General features: G+C 35.6%; 1 protein-coding gene across 3 annotated transcripts in view; it reads right to left on the bottom strand.

Moving 5' to 3' along the window:
* CRY1 (cryptochrome circadian regulator 1) overlaps window positions 1-26,776 on the bottom strand; it is a 74,853-nt gene that overhangs the window by 26,352 nt on the left and 21,725 nt on the right. For all 3 annotated transcript variants that reach the window (XM_036252760.1, XM_036252761.1, XM_036252762.1), the window contains exon 2: window positions 1,761-1,869. In XM_036252760.1, coding sequence (XP_036108653.1) covers window positions 1,761-1,869 — 109 coding nt within the window. The remainder of the gene's footprint in view (window positions 1-1,760; window positions 1,870-26,776) is intronic.

The raw sequence follows: 26,776 nt of genomic DNA, 5'->3' as shown, positions 1-26,776 counted from the left end.
ATACATTATTTTAGGCAGAAGAAAGTAGAAAATAGCACACAAAACTTGCTGACTTAAAACAAGTTTTTAAAAAACAAGTAAATAAAAGTTTTGTTATTTTTAAAACAAATAAAACCCCCAGGATTCATTTTACTTATACCACATGAATTCAGAGATAAGACTGAAGCAATTACTCACACATACTTTTTACTCATGAGTTTTTGATAAACTTTTTTTTTAAACCCTCACCTGAGGATATTTTTCCATTTATCTTCAGATAGAGTGGGAGGGAGGGAGACAGTGAGAGAGGGAAGGGGAGAGAGACAGAGAGAAGGAGAGGGAGAGAGAGAGACACATCAACTGGCTGCCTCCCGTATGACCCAGACCAGAGCCAGGGACCAAGCCACAACTGAGGTACATGCCCTTGACCAAATCGAACCTATGACTCTTTGGTCTTAAGGCCAATGCTCTAACCGCTGAGCCAAACCGGCCAGGGCAGTTGTTGATAAACTATTACCGTTGTTTCTGATATACTTCCTACTCGGATCTCTTCCATGTACCTGAGTTAAATTCTGACTCTAAGCCACTAGAGTGGTGAACAAACTTTAGTGTAATAAATGTTAACTAATCAAAATTGTTGCAATAGCCAAACCCTAAACATTAAAGATTTCTTTCATACAACAGAAAAAGACTAGGTAGTTTTGATTTGACTCCCAGCATTGGGAAAATTCTCATTCAAGGAAAGGAATTGTTCTCTTCTGCATTTGAAATAGAAACATTGCTATTATAAAATTTTGATGAATCAAATAGCTGCAAGAAAGAAAAAGATATACATTCAGAATTCTAATGGTAGTAAATAGGAAGGGATTAATTTAAAAAGCCAGGAAACTCAACTTCTCGTCTGAGCACTTCCACGAGCTAGTTGTATGACCCTGGTCAACTCATTCAATCTCTCTAGTACAAATTCTTTCATTTGGAAAACAAGAGGGAAATTAGATGAGGAGATTTTTAAGATTCTACCAAGTTAAAATAAAAAAAAAACACCCACAATTTTATATTATTGGTAGCATGTCAATCATTACAGGCCTTTGACCCTGAAAGTTTTCTTCTAAGAATTATCCCATAAATGTAGTGGCACATGTGATCAAAAATATGTGTATCTGGTCAAGAATGTTCACTGACAGCATTATTTGTATTAGCAAAAGGCCTGTGGAAAAATAGTTCAATGTTCAATAGAAAGCTAGTTAAAGAAACTGTAGCATATCTACACAATGGAATACTATGAAGCCATTTAAAAAACTGGGCAAGTAATATAAAACAATCTCCAAAATACATGGTTATGTAAATAAAGCATTGCACAGAATGATGTAATAGTGTTTTCATTTTGGTATTTAAAAAGGGGGATAATAACATACGCACAAACACACAGATATATATGTGTATATATATATATATAATATGTGTATATGTACATAAGCATATACACATATACATTTTTATTTATTCAAAGAATATTTCTAATGAGTACTCAAGAAACTGGTAGTTGTTACTTCTGGGAAGGGAACTAGCAGTTTAAGGCAGAAAAAAGATTTTTTTCATTATAAGCCATATCTTTTACTGTCTGATTTTATCATATGTAACGTTTTTACTAAATAAAGGAAAAATATCCACAAAATTTTTGTTTAAAAACTTATATTTCCCACACTTTAAATTTCCCAAATCACATTATTTACCAAATATGTGTCTTCTCTGACAAGAGATTATTATTTACTCATAATTACCTTGAAAAGCCTAGGAAACACATCTGCTGGTTGTCCACGAATCACAAACAGACGAGAGTTTAATTTTCGCAGATTAGCATCGAGGTCTTCAAGACATTGAAGCAAAAATCTAGGGAGAGGATAATATATTAAAATTATTCAAAATATATATTTAGAAGATATAAAATATTAAAAAATCATGTTATTATAAAAGTTGAAATGCAAAATCCATCATCTAATTATTACTTATCATCTTATTATCTCTAATTGACATATAAATTACTATTTCTAGAAGCTCTGGCTGGTTTGACTCAGTGGTTAGAGCATTGGCCTGTGGACCAAAGGGTCTTGAATTTGATTTCCAGTCAAGGAAATGTACCTGGGGTGCAGGTTCAATCCCCCCGGGGTCATGCAGGAGGCAACCAATCAGTGTGTCTCTCTGACATTGATCTTTCTTTTCCCCCACCTTCCCCTATCTAAAAATCAATGGAAGAATATTCTGGGGTGAAGATTAACCAAAAAATAAAAATAAATAAATAATCACACAAATTTCTTAGTATTTTAATGAAGTTCCTAAATTAAATCACTATCTTTCATTAAATAACAGTGACCGTTAGCAAAAATTTAATTTGTAAATATAAAGATTATATAAAGAAATTAATTGATTTCATTGTTTAAATTTGATGAAATGAATTCAAGTTCACATAGAAAAATCAACCTGAAAAACCTAGAGCATCTTCTCCTGGAAGAAAATGGCAACATCCTATTTAATCACTCTGAAGAAAATGATAATTTAAGAATTTGAGCATGTTATTGGGGGATAGTGTAATTACCTAAGAGAGAAATAACAATGCTCATTTTCAAGTTTCTAATCTAATTATGAAAAAATTAGAGACACACCAACTGGTTCCTACCCACATGACCCAGGGCGAGGACAGACTGCAACCGAGGTACGTGGCCTTAGTAGGAACCGAACCCAGGTCTCTCTGGTCCACAGGTCGATGCTCTAACCACTGAGCAAAACCGGCCAGGGCTCTTGAGTCATTCTTAAACAAATAGGAAACAAACCTTTGTATCCTCACATTTATATTGCACCATACCTCTTTTCTGTCTTGGTTTATAGTTACCTCCCTAACACCCATCTCCACTCTATCCCACCCCACCACTACCAATGTGAAAATACTTTGCAGGGAAAGATTACTGTTGTTATAGCAATATAAAAGTACTTGAGTTTTGTAAAATTATCTGTTACTATAAATAACTTACAATGTTTGGTGATAAATGTTTTTTGGGAAACATCTAGTTTGTGCATTTGCATGGCAAAAGAGTTTTTAGACACCAACAATCAGATCAAAATTAGAAAGTTGAAGGAACTAGCAATGTTTTTTTTTTTTTATCCTCACCTGAGGACATTTTTTTTTGATATTGTGTTCAGATACAGTGGGAGGGAGGGAGAGAGAGAGAGAATCATCGACATGAAAGGGACACATCGAGTGGTTGCCACCCACACGACCCAACCAGGGCCGGGGACAAACTGCAACCGAGATACGTGCCCTTAGCAGGAACGGAACCCGGGTCTCTCCAGACCTCAGGCCAACACTTTATCCGCTGAGCCAAACCGGGCAGGGCATGTTAAGTTTTCTTAAATTTAAATGGTACAAGACTAAAATGTCCTGGGAGGATAATTCAAGGCAGAGATAATTCTTAAATCTCTTTTGTACCATTAGTTTTCAGTATCTTCTCTACCAGAGCTGGTAGTATATAGCAAGAGTTCTCCTTATTCAACTTTTTGGTGGAAATATTTCTATGTGGTATAAGCAGATCAATGATAGACTGTAAGATGAGAAAAGAAAAGAAAAAGGATCTGATTAATTTATAAAATGAATGTCTCAATTAATAATTAGCCCTTTATTTTTCCTTTCTTGTTCAGAATCTGAATAATCATTGTTAATGTTTTTCAATAAACACCCTATGAAACAAACACTGTACAAAATGACCTGGACGACCCAATGAGTTATAATAGAAAAAGTTTCACAACCAAAGAAATAATTTTGTTTTGACACTTCATAAAACAAAGGAATAGAAAGGTATTTAAGTATGGTGTTTTTCTTCCACAAATGTTATTTTTAAAATTTTTATTTTCAATTACAGTTGACATTTAATACTATTTTGTATTAGTTTAAGGCCAATAGCACAGTTATTAAACAATTGTATAATTGATGAAGTAATTCCCCTGATAATTCAAGTACCCATATGGCATCATACATAGTGATTACAATATTATTGACTATAGTCTCAATGCTGTACTTTACATCCCCTCCACAGATGTTATTGATGGTGCTTTTCTTCTATGTATATTATCATTTACCTCACTGTAGTTTCACATAAAAATTGCAGAGGTACACTGCACTCAAATATAGATACTTTAAAAAAGAATATAATGCTTACTTTATACTCAAATATTTTAAATAAAAAAGACTTATGAAAAAAAGAAAAAGAACAGGATGTAGAATATTCAGTGATGCTGTCCTCTGTTATAAGGCTTTTTGCACTATGACTTTTAACACTATATGCAGATATCATTTTGATATAATAAAATTACATTGCATGTATCTGCTTATGTTATATGTACATAAGAAAAATAAATGGAAGTATCCTTATTCCAAGCTATTAACAATAGCTACTGTTGGGGAATGGGAGTTTGGGGGTGGGGTTGAAGAAAAAACATACTTTATTCCCACTGCACAGATTTCCCATAATTTAACAGGTCTAGCAATAAATTACTATCCTTTAATGTAACCTGGAAAGTTCTAATTTCCTCATCTGTAAAACTGGGATAGTAATAGGACTCATATCATACAGCACTGCTGTGAGACTTAAATAAATTAACATATGTGAAGCTCTTAGAACAGTGTTTGACCCATAGTAAACATGATTATATGTAATATCTATTATTTTTTGTTCTTTCCTTCCTACTACTTCTAATTTTGCTACAATAATTCTAGACATTGTTATCTCTTGCTGGTGTTATTTACTGCAATGCTTTAAAATAGATCTGCCTTCCAACAATCTCTCCACTCTAATCCGTTTTATACTCAACAGCAAATATTCCCGAGGCACACTTTCCTGTACAAAGATCATCGAAGAATCATTCCTATAGAATAAAGAACAACTTCTTTTCCTTGGCCACTAACAGGGTCCCAGGTTCATTTCCTACCACCCCTCTTTCCCTCCCACCAAACCAAACTACATCTCTTTTCAATCTCCTGGAATTTGCTCCATGCTTTTTTTTTTGACCTGGAATACCTTCCCCAATTCCCATTTCTTCAAGTTCATATCCTACTAATCTTCAGTCTTTCAGCTGCAAGTAATTTCTCTAGTCTCTAAACTGTCAAAGGACATAATGTACCTCATCCTAAAGAAACTTTCAGATTATACCTTATATTATAGCGCGCGCGTGCGCGCGCACACACACACACAACCACCTTCTCCTCATGAATTTCAAATAAAGTATCTGTGTCTCATTCCTAATTACAGTTTGCTAACATGTGTTTTGGTTTCTACATTTGGCAAACAAATCTCATCATGTGCCTTATACAATTGTTGAAAAGATTAGAAATAGGATAAAATGACCTATAGCGTTGTCTTGTACACTGTTGAGGATTATAAACAGCATAAAAATCTCACCAATCACCAGTACTTGGCAGAAATACATTAAGCAGATATGAAAATTATTCTCCTTTGATAATAATTTGTGTGTGTGTGTGTGTGTGTGTGTGTGTGTGTATTTTAGAGAAAGGGAGGGAGAGAGAGAAACATAGATGTGAGAAAAAAACAACCATCAGCTGCCTCCTGTACTCCTTCTGACTGGGTATTGAACCTGCCACCTTTGAGTGTACAGGACGGCGCTCCAACCAACTGGGCTACATTGGTCAGGACCATAATTTATAATTTTGAAAAAGGAACACGTATTTCTATATGCAAACGCTGGAAATGACAACAGAAGACAATGAATTAGTTTATATACATCTACATACAGAATCATCTTAAACTTATAACTTCCCCTGAATGTGACTTTGGACAAAGGTTCAATGAAAATCTTCCCAGTGACAAGGCAAATGTGAATATGAATATATATATAGCAAGACACAGTATAATTAAGATCCTGAATTAACTAATCTCTAAGCATATAATTCTTCCTTGATAATACCATAAAACAAAATCTCAAATATCTCAGGTTCAAAGTATCAACTTATAGACCGATAAGATTTCTTTTTCGTGCTGAACGAATGTTACTTGAAAGGGTGCTACATAAGTTTAAACTTTCATCCTCTATCCTCAGTTGGGAAGGGAGTGAGTTCTGTTAGAGTTCGGATTCAATGTGTTCCAGAGAATACACCAATTTACACCTTTATATATTATAAATGCATATGCCTTAGAACAGGCATCCAATATTGAATGCAATGATTTAATATACTGTATGTTGAAAATACAAAGGGCACACTTTTAACATGAATATTTTCAGACCTCCAATTTGGCACATTTACTGTTCTCTTGAAACTATAAACCTTTGAAGGCTCAGTTAATAATGCTATTAACTACATGCAAGAGGTTAGTTTTTAAATAGGCCTCAGGGTAGTAAAACTCACTTACATCCCTTTACATAATTGTATTGCCTACACAGAAGCACAGTTTTTATGTTATTTAATTATAACACTAACTGTACTACTTCAAAATAAATTGCAGAGGTGCTACGTGAGAAAATATTTCTTTACTTTCAACATTTTAAGGATTGTTTTTAACCTCCAGAGATCACAAGCTTACTGCTATTAGAAAAAAATACATGCAGTGAGTTTCCTTATACCATTTCCAAAAGATGATTTCAACATGAATCAACAGAAATTGTTTCTTAAAGTAGGTCACTGCTATAGCAACCAGTGGCGGTTTGGTAAACTCCCCGTCACAATGACCTACTTTCCAGCCTGAGATAGAACGGCTTTATATAACTAGAATTTCTAGTTCTGTCTATAAAACAATCTAAAAAAGGCAATAGTAGGATATAACACAATCTTTATGCTGTTCAAAATAAGGCATTATGAATTAACATGTATCATACCAGAATAAAGCCATCTGGTTCTGCACTTTAGTTTATAAAATAATAACTTTTATGCTTAACAATGAAAACTATACTTTGAATATCTAAACCAAAACAATTCATTACTGACTCTAGAGAACTGATTTAAAGAATATAAATTAAGATAATTAAAATCCCATACAAGCCCTGGCCAGTTTGGCTCAGCGGTTAGAGCGTCGGACTGCGGTCCAGAGAGACCCGGGTTCGGTTCCCGCTAAGGGCACGTACTTCGGTTGCAGTTTGTCCCTGGCCCTGGTTGGTCGTGCGGGTGGCAGCCACTCGATGTGTCCCTTCACGTCAATGTTTCTCTCTCTCTCTCCCTTCCTCTCTCTCCCTCCCACTCTATCTGTACAAAAAATGGAAAAATATCCTTGGGTGAGGATAAAAAAAAAAAAAAACAAAAAAAAAACATCCCATACAAAATACCCTCTCTTATCCTCTGCATGAAACAACAGAATTAAAGTTCTAGACACATTAACTATAATAAAGAAAAAAATGGCCCTGGCTGGTTTGGCTCAGCGGTTAGAGCATCGGCCTGCGGTCCAGAGAGACCTGGGTTCAGTTCCCGCTAAGGATACGTACCTCGGTTGCAGTTTGTCCCCGGCCCTGATTGGTCGTGTGGGTGGCAGCCACTTGATGTGTCCCTTTCACGTCGATGTTTCTCTCTTTCTCTCTCTCTGTTCCTCTCTCTCTCTCCCACTCTACCTGAACAAATAATGGAAAAAAATCCTTGGGGGAGGATATAAAAAAAAAAAAAATGGCCCTGGCCGGTTTGGCTCAGCGGTTAGAGCATCGTCCTGTGGTCCAGATAGACCCGGGTTCGTTTCCCGCTAAGGGCATGTACCTCGGTTGCAGTTTGTCCCCGGCCCTGGTTGGTCGTGCGGGTGGCAGCCACTCGATGTGTCCCTTTCACATCAATGTTTCTCTCCTCTCTCTCTCTTCCTCTCTCTCCCTCCCACTCTATCTGTGCAAAAAATGGAAAAATGTCCTTGGGTGAGGATAAAAAATAAATAAAAAATGGAGTTTCAGTCATTAACCAAAGTCAACGGTGTTTTATTAGAAATTAAAAAATTATAAATAGAAATTTGTTTCTCTATAAATGGCATAAAGTTTACTTTTTTTTTTTCTCATTTGCAACAAATGTTTAGTGCTTTGATCTAAATTAACCATTATTTGTCACATACATTTTCTATGGAGAATAGCTTAATGTTCAATAAAGATTAAATATGTATTTTAAAAACAAATTTTGTAAGGCTCTACTAGTAATATATTAATCAGTGAACCTATACCATGACACAATGTCCCTTTTTATAACAAATATTTTGCAATGCCCTCTTTTAAATTATGAAATGAAATTCATGGATAATACAGTATATCTATGTACATGGGAGAGGTCAGTTAAAGGAAGGTGATTTATATTTTAAAAAGAAGTAACATGTGCCCTGGCTGTGTGGCTCAATTGGTTGGAGTATCATCCCGTACATCAAAGGCTGCAGGTTCAATCCCCAGTCAGGAGGCAACCAATTGATGTTTCTTTCTCTCTCCCGCCCCCCTCCTCTACCCCTTCTCTCTTCCTTTCATTCTAAAATCAATAAAAACATATCCTCGGGTGAGGATTTTTAAAAAAGTAGTATGTACTTCTATATGTAAACACCTGGGCACGGCACAAGAAGACAATGAATTAGTTGGATGCCTACATGTACATACAGAATTTTTTTTTTTTTTTTAATCCTCACCTGAGGACATTTTTCAATATTTTGTTCAGATAGAGTGAGAGTGAGAGAGAGAGAGAGAGAAACATCGACGTGAAAGCTACACATCGAGTGGTTGCCACCCACACGACCCAACCAGGGCTGGGGACAAATTGCAACCAAGGTACGTGCCCTTAGCGGGAACCGAACCCGGGTCTCTCCGGACCGCAGGCCGACGCTCTAACCGCTGAGCAAAACCAGCCAGGGCCAGAATTATTTTTTTAAATCCAACAGCTACAAAACAAACTGACTGATACAACTTTATTATTGGCAACAAACACCATGAGTGGTATTGCCCTTGGTGACATGTTTTTCTGTAATGTTGAGCAAGACTTAGTAAAGTTCTAGACAAAATAAAGTATAATCTTTCCTTTATTTTACATAGGTGATCAATATATTTCAAGAATACTCAGTATATATTAAAATTGCATAAAAATCCTAGTTCTAACATATAAAATGGGTTTAAACTCTAGATAAGAAAAATATGAATATGTTTTTCACTTACATGAAACATCTTGTAGAATATTTAAAAGATATGTGGGACTTAAGACAACTATTTATTTGAGAAACTATCCTGAGCATTGCAAGAAATTTTTCATTTTTGGCCTCTCCTAATACCGCTAGTTCCCTCCAATCATTGTGACAAACAAAAAATGTCCCCACAAATTCCTATAACACTCTCTAAGAAGTGATAATGTTTATTATATCATTTCATTTATTTGAGGGGTACACGATAAATGAGATTCCAATACTCAAGGATCTTAAAATCTAGAAAAGAAACTTGAAAATGTACATGATGTACATATGAATATAACAGAACCTGTTATGACAGAATGTAATATATAGTGTAAGAGATACATATGGATACCATTAATATGCTTTGAAAAATCAGGAGGGAGAAATCACTTCTGAAAATGTTTCTTTTTTAAAATGGGGGAAAATTTCGGCAAAAATTTCAAGGATGTGGTGATGGTAGAGAGAGGCCTTACAGCATTAACATGATTTCAATAGATGGGGATAGAGAGGAAGAATTATTGGCCACTTGACTATAACTTCCTTAAAGACTGGGACTAGGTCTTGTTCACCACTTGCCAGTGCATAGACAATGCTTGACATATAGAAGTTAAAAAAATATTTAACAACGAACCAAATAAAAAAGTTAGCCCTGGCCGGTTTGGCTCAGTGGTTAGAGCGTCGGCCTGCGGTCCTGAGAGACCCAGTTCGGTTCCCGCTAAGGGCGCGTACCTCGGTTGCAGTTTGTACCCGGCTCTGGTTGGGTCGTGCGGATGGCAGCCACTCGATGTGTTCCTTTCGCATCGATGTTTCTCTCTCTCTCTCTGTTCCTCTCTCTCCCTCCCACTCTACCTGAACAAAAAATGGAAAAATGTCCTCGGGTGAGGATTAAAAAAAAAAAAAAAAAAGTTAATAAAGGCAGATTAAAGGGACTTTACAAATTTGATTCAATAGTCAATGTAGAATAAGAAAAATAAAATTCTCTGAATGTCTATTGCACTAGGTATTTTATGTATAGTATACTCCTGACAACTTTATAAGATGTATCATTTTTAAAATGATGAATCTGAAACTAATCAAGGACATTTTCCAAAGTAACTCAGCCAGGCAATGAAGTAAAAATTTTCATTTGGATATGTCTGGCTCCAAACCCATGCCTTTTGCACTATACAATGCTACATTCCTACACTACAGGATATATGATAATGCAAAATGTTTTAGGAAAATTAGTCTGATAGCTTTAAGGGCATAAAGGTGACCAGAATATAGTTTTTGCCTTCCAGATAGAGGACAAGCATGTGTGTCAATGAAGATACAGTATGTTAGGTTACACTGAGGTAGCAAACAATCCCCAAAGCTCCGTGTCTTAAAATATCTAAAATTGATTTCTCACTCATGCTGTATATCCATCTATTGCTGGTCAGCCAAGGCACTTTTGCTCACATTTAATTGGTTAAAGCAAGTCAAAATGGCCAAACCAGACTTCAGGAAGGCAGAAGGCAGAAGCTTCCTGCAGGAAATGACATTGAATAATGGTGAAGAGTAATAATATCTACCGTAATATCTAAACCAACATTGTTATATATGTCCCATATGATGAATTTCTTAATGAAGGGTATATTATGGAAGCACAGATGAAATCTAGCTCTGTATGGAGGGGCAGAAGAAAGAGAACAGGGGAAAACATGAGGAAAAAAACAGTTAAGCAGTTTTGAATGAATAAGTGTTGATCAAGAGGATAAAGGAGAAAAGGGCAATTAAAGCAGAGGAAACAGTGTCCTTAAGTCTAGGAATTCATAAAGACTGTGTGTGGGAGTAGGGAGAGGGAGGACTGGGAGAATGACTATAAGTATCACACTAATACAAAGATGTAAATTTCCCCTAACCCAAGTGTTAACATTTCAAAATGTAGTTAAAATCAATGTCAAAAATACTTACCAACTTCTACTACTGATAGTGCATTAGATTAAAAATACCCTAATAGAAACAACTAATAACAAACAACAACAAAAGGGAACTTTAAACATAATTCACTGGACTGCCCCCATAGTAAGGAATTTTAAGAGGTTAATCAGGGGGCTGAAGTCAGCTTTAGCCTAGAGGATTTCCATAGGGCCCAGGAAACCATGAACATAATCCAGGTTGAGGAGAACAGGAGATAAGACCCAAGGCCCATCCAAAGTGAGGAAGCTAATAATTGAACCTCAATATAAAATCTGAGCTTCAAAAAGCTCTACCTACAATTCAAGTGTCATTTAGATATAATTCTTAAGTCACAGAATAGGACAGCAAGGAAACTTGCCTGTTACTACTCAGTTACCTATTTCTCAATGAAAAGGAAAAAAAATAATAAATTTACAATGAAGAAACCTGGCAATCCCTCAACCACACTATCAGAATAAACATCACCTATGTAAGTCAATCATGTTGATATCATGTACATTCTGATATGATGATGATGAGAACAACATTTCACCTCTGTGGTATTTTCCATAAAACCCATAACCCCAGTCTAATCATGAGAAAAACATCAGACAAACCTAACTTGAGGGCCAGTCTATAAAATACATGACCAGTATTCAAAATCGTAAAGGTCATAAAAAACAAAGAAAGCCTGAGATACTGTCAAAGATGGAGGAGACTCAGAAGACATGTGACTAAATGCAATGTGGTATCATGGATGGGATTCTGGAACAGAAAAAGAACATTAGTGGAAATCTGAATAAAGTGTGGGAATTTAGTTAGTGCTATGGTTTCTTAGTTTTAACTCAAGTACAGTGGTAATGTAACATGTTGATTTAGGGGAAACTAGGTACAGAGGACATAGGAACTCTTTGTACTATCTTTGCACATTTTGTATAAATAATTATTTATTTGAAAAATTCTGTCACCCAAACCATAATTCAATGCAAATTCATGGAATTTAAGTGGTCCCAAGCACCTCAAGCATAATATTGCATTTAAAGTGGTCCCAGGTTGGCTGTGATCTAAAATAACTTAAATGTTCTCTGGATTCTCGACTTCAACTTATGCCTCAATTTCCACAAAAAAATTCTGCCCCAACTCAACCAATCACATAATATACAAGGAAACAAGAACTTAAATCTGAATTGCCTGAGAATGAGAGGCCTGAAAATAAGAATTTTTTTGGAACTGTTGAAAGATGCCAATTCAAGGAGCTCATTAAAAACAAAAAACAAAAAAAACAGCCGATGAATCCCAAGCAGGGTAAAAAAGAGCAGGACTCAGAGCAGGGGACAGGGAATGGAATGAAGGGGGAGGGAAATGAAGAGAGACATAAAGAACAGATAGAAATGGGAAGAGATATAAAGAAAAAGAAGACAGAGACGGAGAGAGGACCTACATAGAGACACATCATACTGAAATTACTCAAAACCAAAAATAAAATATATAAAGCAGCCCAAGATTATACTAAATGGAGAGTATAATGTAATACATATTCAAGTATACATGGAATATTTATGAAAAGTGGCTACTAGGTCATAACACTGTATTAAACAAATTTAAAGGAAATGGTATCGTTCATATATTTTGAAGTTAAAAAATACTTTTCTAGCCCTGGCCGGTTTGGCTCAGCAGTTAGAGCATTGGCCTGCGGTCCAGAGAGACCCGGGTTCGGTTCCCGCTAAGGGCACGTACCTCGGCTGCAGTTTGTCCCAGGCCCTGGTTGGGTCGTGCGGTAGCAACCACTCGATGTGTCCCTTTCACGTCGATGTTTCTCTCTTTCTCTGCCCCCCCTACTCTATCTGAACAAAAAATGGAAAAGTGTTCTCGGGTGAGGATAAAAAAAACAAAACAAAAAACTTTTCTAAACAATTTATGGGACAAATAACATAATAATGGATTTTAGAAAATATCTGGAATTGAATGATAATGAAAATACATCTAAAATGTGCAGAATGCAAAACAAAAAAGTGGTATTAGAAGAAAATGTATAGGCTTACATGGTTATATTAGAAAAGAAGATGTGGAATTGAGTTAGGAAAACAGCAGAATAGATTAAAAAATAAAAAGGAAAGGAAATGCTAGAGTAAAAATTAGTGAAAACATAACACAAATACATAACAGAAAAAAAGCCAAGAATAATAATATTCTGAAGAGACAATAATATAAACCTCTTTTATATTTGAAGAGACAATAATATAAACCTCTGACAAGATAAATTAAAGAAGAAATGGGAGAAGAAAAAAATGAGCAATATTAAAAATAAAAAGGGGATATAATCTTAGATACTGCAGGGATTAAACAGAAAATAAGACATTATAAACAATTTTATGCAAATAAATTTGAACACTTAGATGAAATGCATAAATTCCTTAACAAAACTGACTCAAAAAGAAATTTATAATTTACCAAAATTAACTCAAGAGCAAAAACAAGGACATAAACGGTCCCATAGCCATTAAAGAAACTGAATCAGTGGTTAAAATTATTGCAAGGAAAATAATAGCCAGAAGGCTTTACAGATGAAGTCTATCAAACATTCATGGAATAAAAAATTCTAATTTTATAGCGTATTCTAATCTTATACAGAGGACAGGAAAAAAAAAGGAACACTCCTCAACTCATTTCATAAGGTTAGATTTGACACCAAATTACACAAGGACAGCACAAAAGGAAAATTGCAAGTTAATCTCACTCACAATAATATCATTTTAGCAAAACAAATCTAGCAATATATAAAAAAGATTATACATCATGATCAAATTGGGTTTACTCTCAGAAAGTTGATTAGTTTAATGTAATTCAACTTCATTTACATAATAAAGAGGGAAAAAAAATCATGATCAACTGAACAGATGCAGAACAAGTAGCCACTAAAATTCAATTTTCATTTAGCTTCAACAAACTAGGATTAGAAGATAACTTCCCCTAATGTGAAAAAGAGCAGCCACAAAAATACTTATGGAGCCCTGGCCATTTTGGCTCAGCGGTTAGAGCATCGGCCTGCGGTCCTGAGAGAACCAGGTTTGATTCCTGCTAAGGGCATGTACCTCGGTTGCAGTTTGTCCCTGGCCCTGGTTGGGTCGTGCGGGTGGCAGCCACTTGATGTGTCCCTTTCACGTCGATGTTTCTCTCTCTCCCCCTCCCACTCTATCTGAACAAAAAATGAAAAAAATGTCCTCGGGTGAGGATAAAAAAAACACAAACTTGTAGAAACATCATATTTAATGGTAAAATATTGAAAGCATTTCTTTTAGGATTGGGAAGAAGACAAGATGCCTGTTATCCACAACTTCTATTCAACCTAGTACCAGTAGGCCTAACCAGTGTAGTAATATTATTATTATATTTTCTTATTTATTGATTTTAGAGAGAAGAAGGGAGAGGGAGAGAAAGATAGAAACATCAATAAGAGAGAACATCAATTGGTCACCTCCTGCATGCCCCCCCACTGGGGATTTGGCCCACAACCTGGGCATGTGCCTTGAGTGGGAATCAAACAGGCGACTTCCTGGTGCGTGGGTGAAGGCTTAATCACTGAGCCATACTGGCCAGGCCAGTGTAGTAGTAGAACAAAAAATAAAAGGGGTAACAATGGGTAAGGAAGAAATAAGAACATGATTATTTACACACGAGTATTGATTGACACTATCGATATATTTTTTAAAGAAATACAGAAAAATTATTAAAATTTATAATAGAACTTAAAAGGGTTGAAATCATTTAATTTCTGGAACCAATTTACACTAATACAATTTATGTAACTTATGCCTATCTGATCTAAAAATAAGTCACACAAAGCTATTTATAACCTAGACCTATTATTCCTTGTCTAATTTTAGAAACCACTGTATTGTGGCTCTAACAGATTAGGCCAAAATCAAGTATAAGGTATTTCCAGGCTTTAAAGGATTTACATACAACTAAATAAAATCTGTCCAACATGTGGTCAAAAGCATGCTGTCCCAGATCTATGTATAATGCTTTTCTATAGTCTATGAGTCCTACTGAAATTTTTCTCCTTCAAAAAGACTAGTTATATGTCAATTCTATCCCAATAAACCTGAAAACATAATTTAATAAAATTTCAATTTTCATCTGTAAAAAAAAAAAAGACGTTAGCTAATGCTGAAAATTTCTTCTTCTTTTTTTAAATCTATGATCTAGCACATGTCACACAGGTCTGTCTGAAGTTTGGCCAAAGGTAAAAATCTTCCCCATACTGATACTGCTGCAAAAAGTGATAGTCACATAATGTAATACAGCCATCCATCTAGCCATCAAAAATTTGTTGAGATCCTACTTACATTGTTGTGGTCCCTAGGGTAAAGGTGAGAACCAAGTTAAGTGCCTGGAGTCATGAGTTTGCATGTTTGATGACAATGATAATGACTTTGACCACAACCATGGTGACAACAGCTGCAAACGTTTAGAAAGTGTGCATTATACACTGCTCTAAGTCTTTTACATGCATAAACACAACCCTTTGATATAGGTATTTCCCTCACTTGCAAATGAAGAAAATGAAGCATAGAAAGGTTAAGTAATTTTCCCAAGGACCCACAAAGAGAAAAGTAGCAAAACCAAGATTTTTTTTTTTTTATCCTAACCCAAGGACATTTTTTTCGTTTTTTGTTCAGAAGGAGAGGGAAGGAGGGAGGGAGGGAGGGAGGGAGGGAGAGGGAGAGGGGGAGGGGGAGGGAGAGAGAGAGAAACATTGATGTGAAAGGGACACATCAAGTGGTTGCCACCCACAGGGCCCAGGACAAACTGCAACCAAGGTACATGCCCTTAGTGGGAACCAAACCTGGGTCTTTCTGGACCGCAGGCCGACGCTCTAACCGCTGAGCCAAACCGGCCAGTGCACAAAGCCAAGATTTTAAACCCATTCAATCTGGCTGGCACCAGATGCTAAGCTCTTGAACCACTACACTGAATTTCTGTTATGAGCATTTCTATGGAGAAAACTAAAATAGGGTAGACGAATATTGGAGGAGAGGATAATTTCCGAGTGGCCAGAGAAGGATTTTTTTTTATACCATACCGCCTATTCAACATCTTCCTTTAAAATTGCCTCAAATCTTCTCTTTCCATGTCTTCCAATCTTAGTTAATAATGATCCCATAATTCAAGTTACTCAGGCCAAATATCACCTGATTGATCAGAATAGAATAGGATATGTTTATGTTGGATAACAAACAACCCCCAAATAAGTAGCTTGACAAAACAAAAGTTTTCATCTTGCTCATGCTGAATTCACTGCAGCTCTAGGTAGTTATTCTCCAAATGGTGACTTTACCATTCCAGATGCTTTGATCTTGTGGCTCTATAATTTGAACAAAAGGGCTCCTTCACAGCAAGGAAAAAAAACTGGAGAAGCATACAGGGACCTCACATTGCCTTAGCTGAGCACTTTCTTACAAAATTCACTGGCCATACTGGTTATGCTTCTCTCTCCCATGTCATTGCTCTTTATCCCATTTATCTGTCCTTACTTCCTCCCTTCCTTCCATTAGTCATTCCATCCATCTTTCCTTCCAGAAATACATACATCTATTCTTTGCTTTTATCCAAACTTCATTCCATCCTTACTTTCCTTTCTCCTCTCTCCCCAGTCTTCTTTGTAGGATTCTGTCTAGCATTCCTTCTGTTCAAAGTGAAGGTCGTTCCTTCCATCAGTCCCTTTCCTTTATCTAGTCTTAGGAATACCATATACATGCTGATGACTCCCAATTTTATATTTTCAGCCTACACTTTTACTTTGAACTCCAGATTGAGTAATCCCACTTTGCTATACTACCTCTTAAATTTCAATCCAGATTCCAAGTGTTCCTATAATTTTCACCATTACCACTCATATCCGTATCACCACCATCTCTCTTCAAGGTTAAGTATAATAGCCTCCTAAGTGTCTTCCCATTATGCCCTTTGCCTGATACCCATTTTCTACCCAGTCCAAGTGATTATTTTAAAAGTTAACTCACATCATTAGTTCCATATAACTAATAAGTAAGTTATGAACCAGTCATGGGCCTCAAGCATATATCATATATACTTGATTTCATAGTTAAAAATAAGAAATGTCTTTATGGATGCTATCTAACAGAACTTGTTCTATGCTTAGAGAGAGAAATATAAGAAGTGAAATTAAGTGAACCCAAAGTATTATCCCATTATTTCTCATTTGGTAAAGAGATTCATTTAGATTCACATTAACTTTTAATCTCTTCGGAGACATTTGAATTAATTATTAGTAATCTAATTAAATGCAGAATCACATATTCTTAGGTATGTCCTTCCATTTATACAACCAACATTTGGGCATCTACATAGGACACACACAATACACACAAAAATGACTCTAGAATTCTAGTCCTCGGAGCCTCAAAGTTTAATGAGAATAGATGTGTAAATTTATTATTATAGTAATTAATACACTGTATTACCGAAGTCCCTATTTTTAAAAGATGTATAAAAGCAAGACAATTATGCCGAGGAAGATCTCTAAAGTTTTAGAAAGATATGACTAATCGGGATCTTTTAGTATCTATTACAGCACTTAGTGAACAGCAGTTTAAATTAGACTTTACTTGAAGTATCTTTTAACTTCTGAGGTTGACTTGCACTAGTATAAGGCTATGTAATTTATACCTCCTTAATCCCCAAATCGCATAAAGGTATTTCAAATCTAGGACTTTTACTATTCCGTGTGTATTTTTAGAAACCACTACATGTGACACTATAATAATAGGCAAAATATCACATTTAAAATCTACTTCTAGGCTTTACAGTATTAAAATGGAACTAAATAAAATCTGTTCAATACAAGTACAAGAGCAAATGACAGAGCCGCACATATTGGTTTTCTGATATTCCAATAGAAAATTCTCTTCTCCTAATAATGCTAATTTTACTCTAGATGTAATTCAAGTTTTTCAGAGGTTTTTCATAGTGGCAGGACTATGAAACAAAACTAGACAAAACAACAGGTGTGTCAGGAAATAAGTCTATGAGTGAGTGATGAAACAAGCACCTACTTCTTGGTTTCTAAACCTCCTTCTCAAAAAGGGTTCTATAGAGCAGTGGCTGATTCAGGGCTGAGCAAGTAAAGTACATGATGAGCTGGAGCGACTCATGATGCCACAAAGTAAGGAAGAGCTCCAGAGAAATAAGATGGGTGTATATCAAAATACAGATGGGTACCAAAGCTGGAACAATTTAAACAACAAAATAAATAGTAAAAGTAATAGATTTTAACCCAAAGAATAAAACAAATACTCATGAGCCCGTATTTTTATAAACTATTGAATAATTAAATAAATGGAGGGGGGGAAGGACCAACTCTTCATTACAGAAGAATTCCAACTAATAAATATAGAAGGAATGAAAACATCATGATTAGAATAGCACATAATAAATGTTTCAGGCAAAATCCACTAATGAATACTAAAATTAATGAAGAGAAAGGATATTTACATAGCATCAAAGTATCCCCAAATATTTATTAATTATAAAGGAAAAATAGTAATTTTATAGTGGAGAAATGTGGCTGGCAGACACTATCTTAACCATATGATCAAGGTTAATATCACCATTAATAAGACACTGATACCAGTCCCCTGATAGAAGAAGGCTATATCACCTCTATAATTTCTCAAAAATGAAGAACCTCAATCTAATCATAAGAAAAAATCATTTAAATTCAAATTGAGGGACATCCTACAAAATATCTGACCAGTACTTTTAAAGTCTCAAGGTCATGAAACACCAGGAAAGACTGAGAAATTGTTATTGGTCAGAGGAAACTAAGAACATATGACAACTAAATGCAATGTGGAGTTCTGGATTGAACTCTTAAACAGAAAAAGAGATCAGTGGAAAAACTGGTGAAATCCAAATAAAGTGTGTAGTTTAGTTAACAGTATTATACCAATGCTAATTTCTTAATTTTGATCACTTTACTATGGCTATATAAGGTATTAACATTAAGAGATGCTGGGTGAAGGGTATATGGTAACTATTATATTTGCAACTCTTCTGCAATAAAAACAAGTCAAAACAAAAATAGATGAATCAGAACATCACATAATGAAGTAAACAAGTTTGGAAGTTCTTTCCCACATCAATATTATTTCCACCTTTCCACCATGGTAGTAACCACTTGAATAAATCCATTCATGGCATTTATTCATTTAACAAATAGACACCTGAGTGCCTACTATTTGCCAGGAATATATTACAGAGAAAAATAAAGCAAGGAATGCCAAGTATAGGGGATGGAGATTGCTGTTTTATGGGCTGATTAAAGATGATTTCATTAATAAGGTAATATTTAGAAAGGTTCTGAAGTGAGGAAGTAAGCCATGTAGATATTTGGAGAAAGGAACAGCAAGCACAAAGGCCCAGATACTCAACGTCATGTTTGAGGAACAGCAAGATGGCCAGTGTGGTTGCAGTGCAGTGAGGGACAGGCAGAAGGCAAAAAAAGATGAGGTAAGCAAATTATTTAGGGTCTCCTTGGCCATTATAAAGGCTTTTTTTTTTTTTTCTTTTCTATGCCAAGAGAAATGGAAAGCAACTGTAAAGTTGTGAGCAGAAGAGTGACATGAAGGTTTTAAAGAGTAATTTTGACTACTTCTGAAGAACTGGGTTAAGAATGGGGACAGCGAGACCAATTAAGAAATTACAAGTTATCCAGGTGAGAGAGGATTGATGGCTTAGGCCCGGCTGTAGTCAATGAAGGGGATGAGATGGGACTGGATTCTGGATATATTTTTAAGGTAAAGCCTATAGGATCACCTGATAGGTTAAATGTGAGGTATGAGAGAAAGAGAGGAGTCAAGGTTGATTCTAAATTCAAAGCATGTGATAGGATAAAATTTCTATTTATTGAGATGGAAGCCCAGTTTGAAGAACTTCTGAGATTTTGTTTCATTCCTTTTGTTTCAAGGAGTGCAAATAAGGTGTTCAGGTTTAATTTTTGTTCACATTTATTATTTCCTTCTTGTCACTTTATATATTTTTCTGATATTTTGTTCAACTTCTTGGACATGAACTCTCAGGTCATAGGTTTTTCTATCTTTCTTCTCTTACCTAAAACTATATGCTTTTAGAGGCATAAATTTCTTTCTAAACACTGCTTTAGATGTCCATAAATTTTGATACATCAATATCATTATCCCTTAATTAAAAATATTTTCAGATTTCCACCGTAATTTGTTCTTCGGCCCATAAGTTATTTATAAGAATATTGCTTAATTTTCAGCAGGGGATTTTCTAATCATCTTTTTGTTATTAATTTCTAACTTATTTTATTGTAGTCACAGAACATATTCTGTTATTTTAATGTTTTGAAATATGTGACTTACTTTATGACCCAAGATACAATTAACTTTGTTAAACCTGCAATGTGCACTTGAAAAGAATGTGTATCCTATAAATGTTGGATAAAATGCTCTATATATGTTATATAAGACAGGGTTATTAATCATATTGTTCCAATCTTTTATAATTGCTGATTTTTGGTCTGCTTGTTCTATTAGTTACTGAAATAAATGTATTAATATTTCCCTGTGATTATGAATATATCTATTTCTCCTTTTAGTTCTATCAGTTTGAGCTTTCTATATTTTGAGGCTATATTTTACACATACAAATTTAGAATTGTTGTATCTTCCAGGAAGATTGTTCATTTTAATAACAGGAAAACATCCCTCTTTATCTCTAATAATGATTTCTTGCTTTAGACTCTACTTTATCTAATATAAGAAAAGCTATACTACCAGCTTTCTTTCTACTAGTGTTTGCATGATTTAACTTTTTCCATACTACTAACTTCAGCCATCTCAAACCCCATATTTAAAATGCATTTCTTGCCCTGGCCAGTTTGGCTCAGCAGTTGGAGCGTCGGCCTGCAGACCAGGGAGTCCCAGGTATGGTTCCCGCTGGGGGCACGTGCCTTGGTTGTTGTTTGTCCCCAGCCCTGGTTGGGGTCGTGTGGGTGGCAGCCACTAGGTGTGTCTCTCTCACATCGATGTTTCTCTCTCTCTCTCCTTCCCACTCTATCTAAAGTTGAATGCAAAAATGTCCTCGGTGAGGATAAAAAAAAAATTAAAAAATAAAATGGATTTCTTATAAGCAGCATATTTTAGGTTATACAGTGTTTTTAATCTATAAAACAGAAATTTCATATAACTCAATCTAATAGGTTATATTTTTATTTATTAAATATTTTTTACTGGCTTTTTAGAGAGAGAGGAAGGGTGAGAGAGGAAGAAACATCAATGTGAGAGAGAAACATCAATCAGCTACCTCCTGCACATCCCTACTGGGGATCAAGCCCGAAACCTGGCCATGTGCCCTGATTAGGAATGGAACTAGGACCTCTCAGTCAATGGGATGACACTCAATCCACTGAGCCACACCAGCTGCACATGGTTAGTTATATTTTAAAATTCAAACAATCTTTGTTAACTGGAGAATGTGATCCACTTATAATTAATAGAACTGGTGACATACATAGTTAAATTTGTCATCTTAATATTTATGCCACTTGTTCTATCTTCTTTCTTGCCTTTTTTGTTGCTGTTAAGCCTCACCAGAGGATATTTTTCCATTACTTTTTAGATAGAGTGGAAGGGAGGGAGTGGGAGACAGAGAGAAGGAAACATCAATGTGAGAGAGACACACTGACTGGTTACCTCCTGCGCAACTTTGAATAGGGATCGAACTCACAACCCAGGTATGTGCCTTCAACCAGGAATCAAACATGTGATCCCTCGGTCCATGGGCCAATGCTCTAACTGCTGAGCCAAACTGACCAGGGCTCTTGCCTTTTTTTAAATTAAGTTTTTTTTGTAATTTTTATTATACCATTTTCCTCAATTCTTAAGATCATTGGTTATAACTTCTTTAACTGTTATTATAGAGGTTACCTAGAAATCAAAACATACATCCCTAACTTCTTAAAGTACAATATAAATGAGTATTTTTATTGCTTAACAATGCAAAGATCTTAGAATACACTGATTCCATTTAATATATATGTATATATATGTATAAGGTATTATATATAATACCTGAATGGAACAACCAGCCTTTGGAAGGGCAAACTAACCAATCTGAAGACAGACAGATGTCTGGATGCCAATTAGGAATGGAGGAGGAGGAAGGATGAAGAGAAAGAAAAAAAAAGGAAGGGCCCAGCCAGTGTGGACTGAGTGTTGTCTCATGGACTGAGAGGTCCTGGTTCCATTCCTGGTCAGGGCACATACCCAGGTTTCAGGCTTGATCCCCAGTAGGGGATGTGCAAGAGGCAGTTGATTAATGTTTCTCTTTCACATTGATGTGTCTATCTCTCTCTAAAAAAACAGGAAGAGTAGAATGGAAAGACAGACATTTGGATGAGCAGGAGGGCCAACAGGAGGTTAATATGAAGATTCTTAAGAAAAAAAGCAAAATGAAAGAATAAAGAAAATCCAATTAAGACACCCACTAATATGTCGTTTTCAGTGATTGGGAGAGAGAGAACATTGCTTAAATTTCAAACAAGAGGGTCTAGATCTGTCATGGACCACAAATTCCAATTGTATTTGCATGTCTAAAAATAAGAAATGTTGCCCTGGCTGGTTTGCTCAGTGGTTAGGGTCAGCCCGCAAACCAAAGAGTTGCGGGTTCGATTCCAGTCAAGGGCACATACCTCAGTTGTGGTTCGGTCCCTGGCCCTGGTCAGGGTCGTGCGGGAGGCAACCAGTCAAAGTGTCCCTCTCACTCTCTCTCCATCTCTCTTCCTCTCTCTCCCTCCCTCCCACTCTATCTGAAGAAGAAGAAAAAATTATCGGGTGAGTATTAAAAAGATAAAATAAAATAAAAATAAAAATAAGAAATGTTTCTTGACCATACAGATGTCAAATAATTATATGAAAAAAAGATTCTGAGTGGAAGAAATAAATAATAGAAGTGTACTTAATAAACTAATTGTGTGAACTACATCATCTTATTTAGGTAAAAAGTCACACTTAGGTTTGTATTAACTTCTACTATCTTTATGGTCCACTGGTGGTATGGTTCAAACCACTTTTATGATTTTTTATAGTAAATTACTAATGACTAATAAAATGTAGAAAAACATATCTGAAGCATATTCATTCATTCTTTAAATTAATACTTGGGCATTTTCTTGAGATACAAAAATAAACATAGAATTCCCATCCTGATGCCTCTCAAATTTAATGAAAAGAAGGTAAAAAAAACTATTATATTACTTAATAAATTGTATTATAAAAGTTCATGACACTAAGGAAACAAAGAGGAATCAAATCTGTCATGGAGGGCCATAAGATTTAACAAAGATGATGTCTGATATGGGTCTTTTCACAGCATTTTATTTTTTGATAACAGTGTAAGATGATCTTCAACAGAAATATCAGGTAATCTTCTGAAACTGAATTACACTAATATAAGTATATGTAACTTATGCCACCCTCATTTCAAAAATCACACAGAAATTAATTGTAATCTAGGCTTCCTACTAATCTTAGTCTATTTTTAGACAAGACTGCACTGTGACCTCAAAAGGATAGTCAAAATCAGGTAGGACATCTTTTCGGGGGCTTTAGGGTACACACATAGAATTAAATAAAATCTATTAAACATTTATAAAAGGCAAATTAGAGAGCTACATATAGGGTGGGGCAAAAGTAGGTTTGCAGTTGTGAGTACGCGAAACAGTTGATTCTTTTATTATTTATTAATTATTGTATTATTTGCATTACAATTGCAAACCTACTTTTGCCCCACCCTGTATAATGGTTTTGTGTAGGTAGTTGATTTATTGAAGTGTCAAACATTCTAATTAATAACGATAGTTTCCTACCACTAAGAGGATGTTATTGTTTGCAATATTTTATCAAGGTCTCTTTACCTTACTTTAGTAATGGTAACTAATTTAAGCACTCAGTAACTAATTCAATGAACCCCCTCCAAAAAGTGACAATTGAATGTTTCAATTTGGGAAAGAGTAACAAATGGATTTCTAATTCACCCTTTTCAAGTTGCATTTGAAAAAGAAAACATTTCTTCAAATTTTATTGCTATACACAAACATATACTTTTTTTTAATCCTTACCTGAGGACATTTTTCCATTCTTGTTCAGATAGAGTGGGAGGGAGAGAGAGGAAGAGAAAGAGAGAGACAGAAAGACAGACAGAGACATTGACATGAAAAGGACACATTGAGTGGCTGCCTCCCGCATGACCCTAACCAGGGCCGGGGACAAATTGCAACCTAGGCACATTACCTTAGTGAGAACGAACCCAGGTCTCTCTCGACCACAGGCCAACGCTCTAACCGCTGAGCCAAACCAGCCAGGGCACAAACATATACTTTTTATTGTTGTTAATCCTCACCTGAGGATATTTTTTCTATGTAATTTTAGATAGAGTAGAAGGGAGGGAGAAGGGGAAGGCTGGAGGGGGGAAAAGCCTATGAGTAATGAAATAAGCACCCAGCAGGATGTTTTTGTAAATATTCATAAATTATAAAATTCACATGGAAAGGCAATGGAAGAACAGACGAAACAATTATAAAAAAAGAACAAATTTGGAAGACTCACACTAGCTGATTTCAAGACAGTATGCTGTTGGTGAAAGGACAGATACATAGATCAATAGAACAGAAAAGAGAGACCACAAATAAATTCATACACACACACACACACACTGACCTTGGACAAAGGTGCAAAAGCAATTCAATGGAGAAGTGTCTTTTAAACATATGGTGCTGCAAACACTTGATATCCATATACAACAAAATAAAACTTGACATATTCCACATACCTTACACAAAAATTAACTAAAAACAAAGACCAAAATGTAAAACTATGAAACACAGGAGAAATCTTTGTTACTTTGGATTAGACAAATAGTTATTACATATGGCACCAAAACCACAATCCACACAAGAAAGAAAATTTTTTTGAAAGACACTGTTAAGAGAATGAAAAGATGAGAAAATTTATCACACATCTGATAACTTGCACCCAGAGAGTATACAAAGAACTCTCAAAACTCAACAAAATAAACCCAATAAAAAATCAGCAAAAGATTAGAATATATACTTCACCAAAGAAGATACACAGATGGAAAATAAGTACATAAAAATTAAAACTACAATGAGATGACATTATGTACTTACTGAAATGGGAGGAAAAAACACCTAACAATACCAAATGCTGGCAAGGATGAGGAGCAACTTGAACTTTTATACATTGCCAGTGGGAGTGCAAAATGGTACAGCCACTTTGGAAAACAATTTGGCAGTTTTTAATAAAGGTAAAACATATACTTACTAGAAGACCCAGCAATCTCATGCCTGGATATCTGCCTAAGTAAAATCAAAATTCATGTTTCACACGAAAACCTATATATGAATGTTTACAGAAGTTGTATTTGAGGTCCTAAAGACAATACCTGGGTTCACGATTCACTTGAAGAACTCACAGGACTCAGCATACAGTCATATTTACAGCTAAGATTTATTACAAAAAAAAGATACAAAGCAAAATCAGCAAAGGAAAAAGGTACAGAGAGAAAAGTTGGAAGCTTGGTGTAAGCTTTCAAGAGTCCTCTTCCAGCAGGATGCACTTAATCCTTCCAGCAATGAATTGTGACAGCTCATATCTACCTGGGAAACTTGTCTGCGCCTAGGAGTACAGGTGTTACTGGGGACTGGCCACACAGTCATCTTAGTTTAACACATATCAAAATTCCATACTTCCGCGCTGGCTGGTGTGGCTCAGATGATTGGGCAACATCCTGTGCATTGAAAGGTTGCTGATTTGATTCCCAGTTGAGGCATACTTCCAGGGGTTTCAGGCTTGATCCCAGTAGGGGGCTTGTAGGAGGCAGCCAACTGACATTCTGCTCTCACACTGATGTTTCTCTTTCTCCCCCTCCCCTTTCCTCTCTCTCTAAAATTCAATAAAAATATATATTTTTTAAGTTCCATACTTTCAAAAGGAAAGGTGTTCAGCATAAACAGTTTAGGCACATAAAACACCCTTATCAACCAACCAGGTGGGAATATTTTCAAAATCTAAATTCCAGACAATAGCCAAGAGCCAAACTTGCAATCAGGACTTTCTAAAAACAACAATCTCAGGTCTGCTGTGTTAACTTTCTTCATGGCAGCTTTACTTATAATTGTCAAAAACTAGAAACAATTCAATATTCCTTGAACTAGGGAATTGATAAACAAATTGTAGTATATCCATATAACAGAATATTACTCAGTAATGAAAAGAAATGAACTACTATCTATAATAACATGAATGAATGTCAAATGCATTATTTTAAGTAAAAGAAGCCAAATTCAGCCCAGCCGAGGTGGCTCAGTGGTTGAGCGTCAACCCATGCACCAAGAGGTCGCCAGTTCGATTCCCAGTCAGGATACATGCCCAGGTTGTGGACCAAATCCCCAGTGGGGGGCATGCAGGAGGCAGTCAATCGATGTTCTCTCTTATCGATGTTTCTATCTTTTTCTCCCTCTCCCTTCCTCTCTCTCTAAAATCAATAAAGAAAAAAAATTTTTTTTTAAAAGAAGCCAAATTCAAAAGGCACACTATGACATTCTGAAAAATGCAAAATAGAACAATAGTTGCCAGGAGATAAAGGGT

The sequence above is a fragment of the Molossus molossus genome, unplaced genomic scaffold (genome assembly GCF_014108415.1).
Source record: "Molossus molossus isolate mMolMol1 unplaced genomic scaffold, mMolMol1.p scaffold_m16_p_10, whole genome shotgun sequence".
In the NCBI taxonomy this organism is placed as follows: Eukaryota; Metazoa; Chordata; class Mammalia; order Chiroptera; family Molossidae; genus Molossus; species Molossus molossus.
This window is presented reverse-complemented; position numbering and strand designations above follow the sequence as displayed.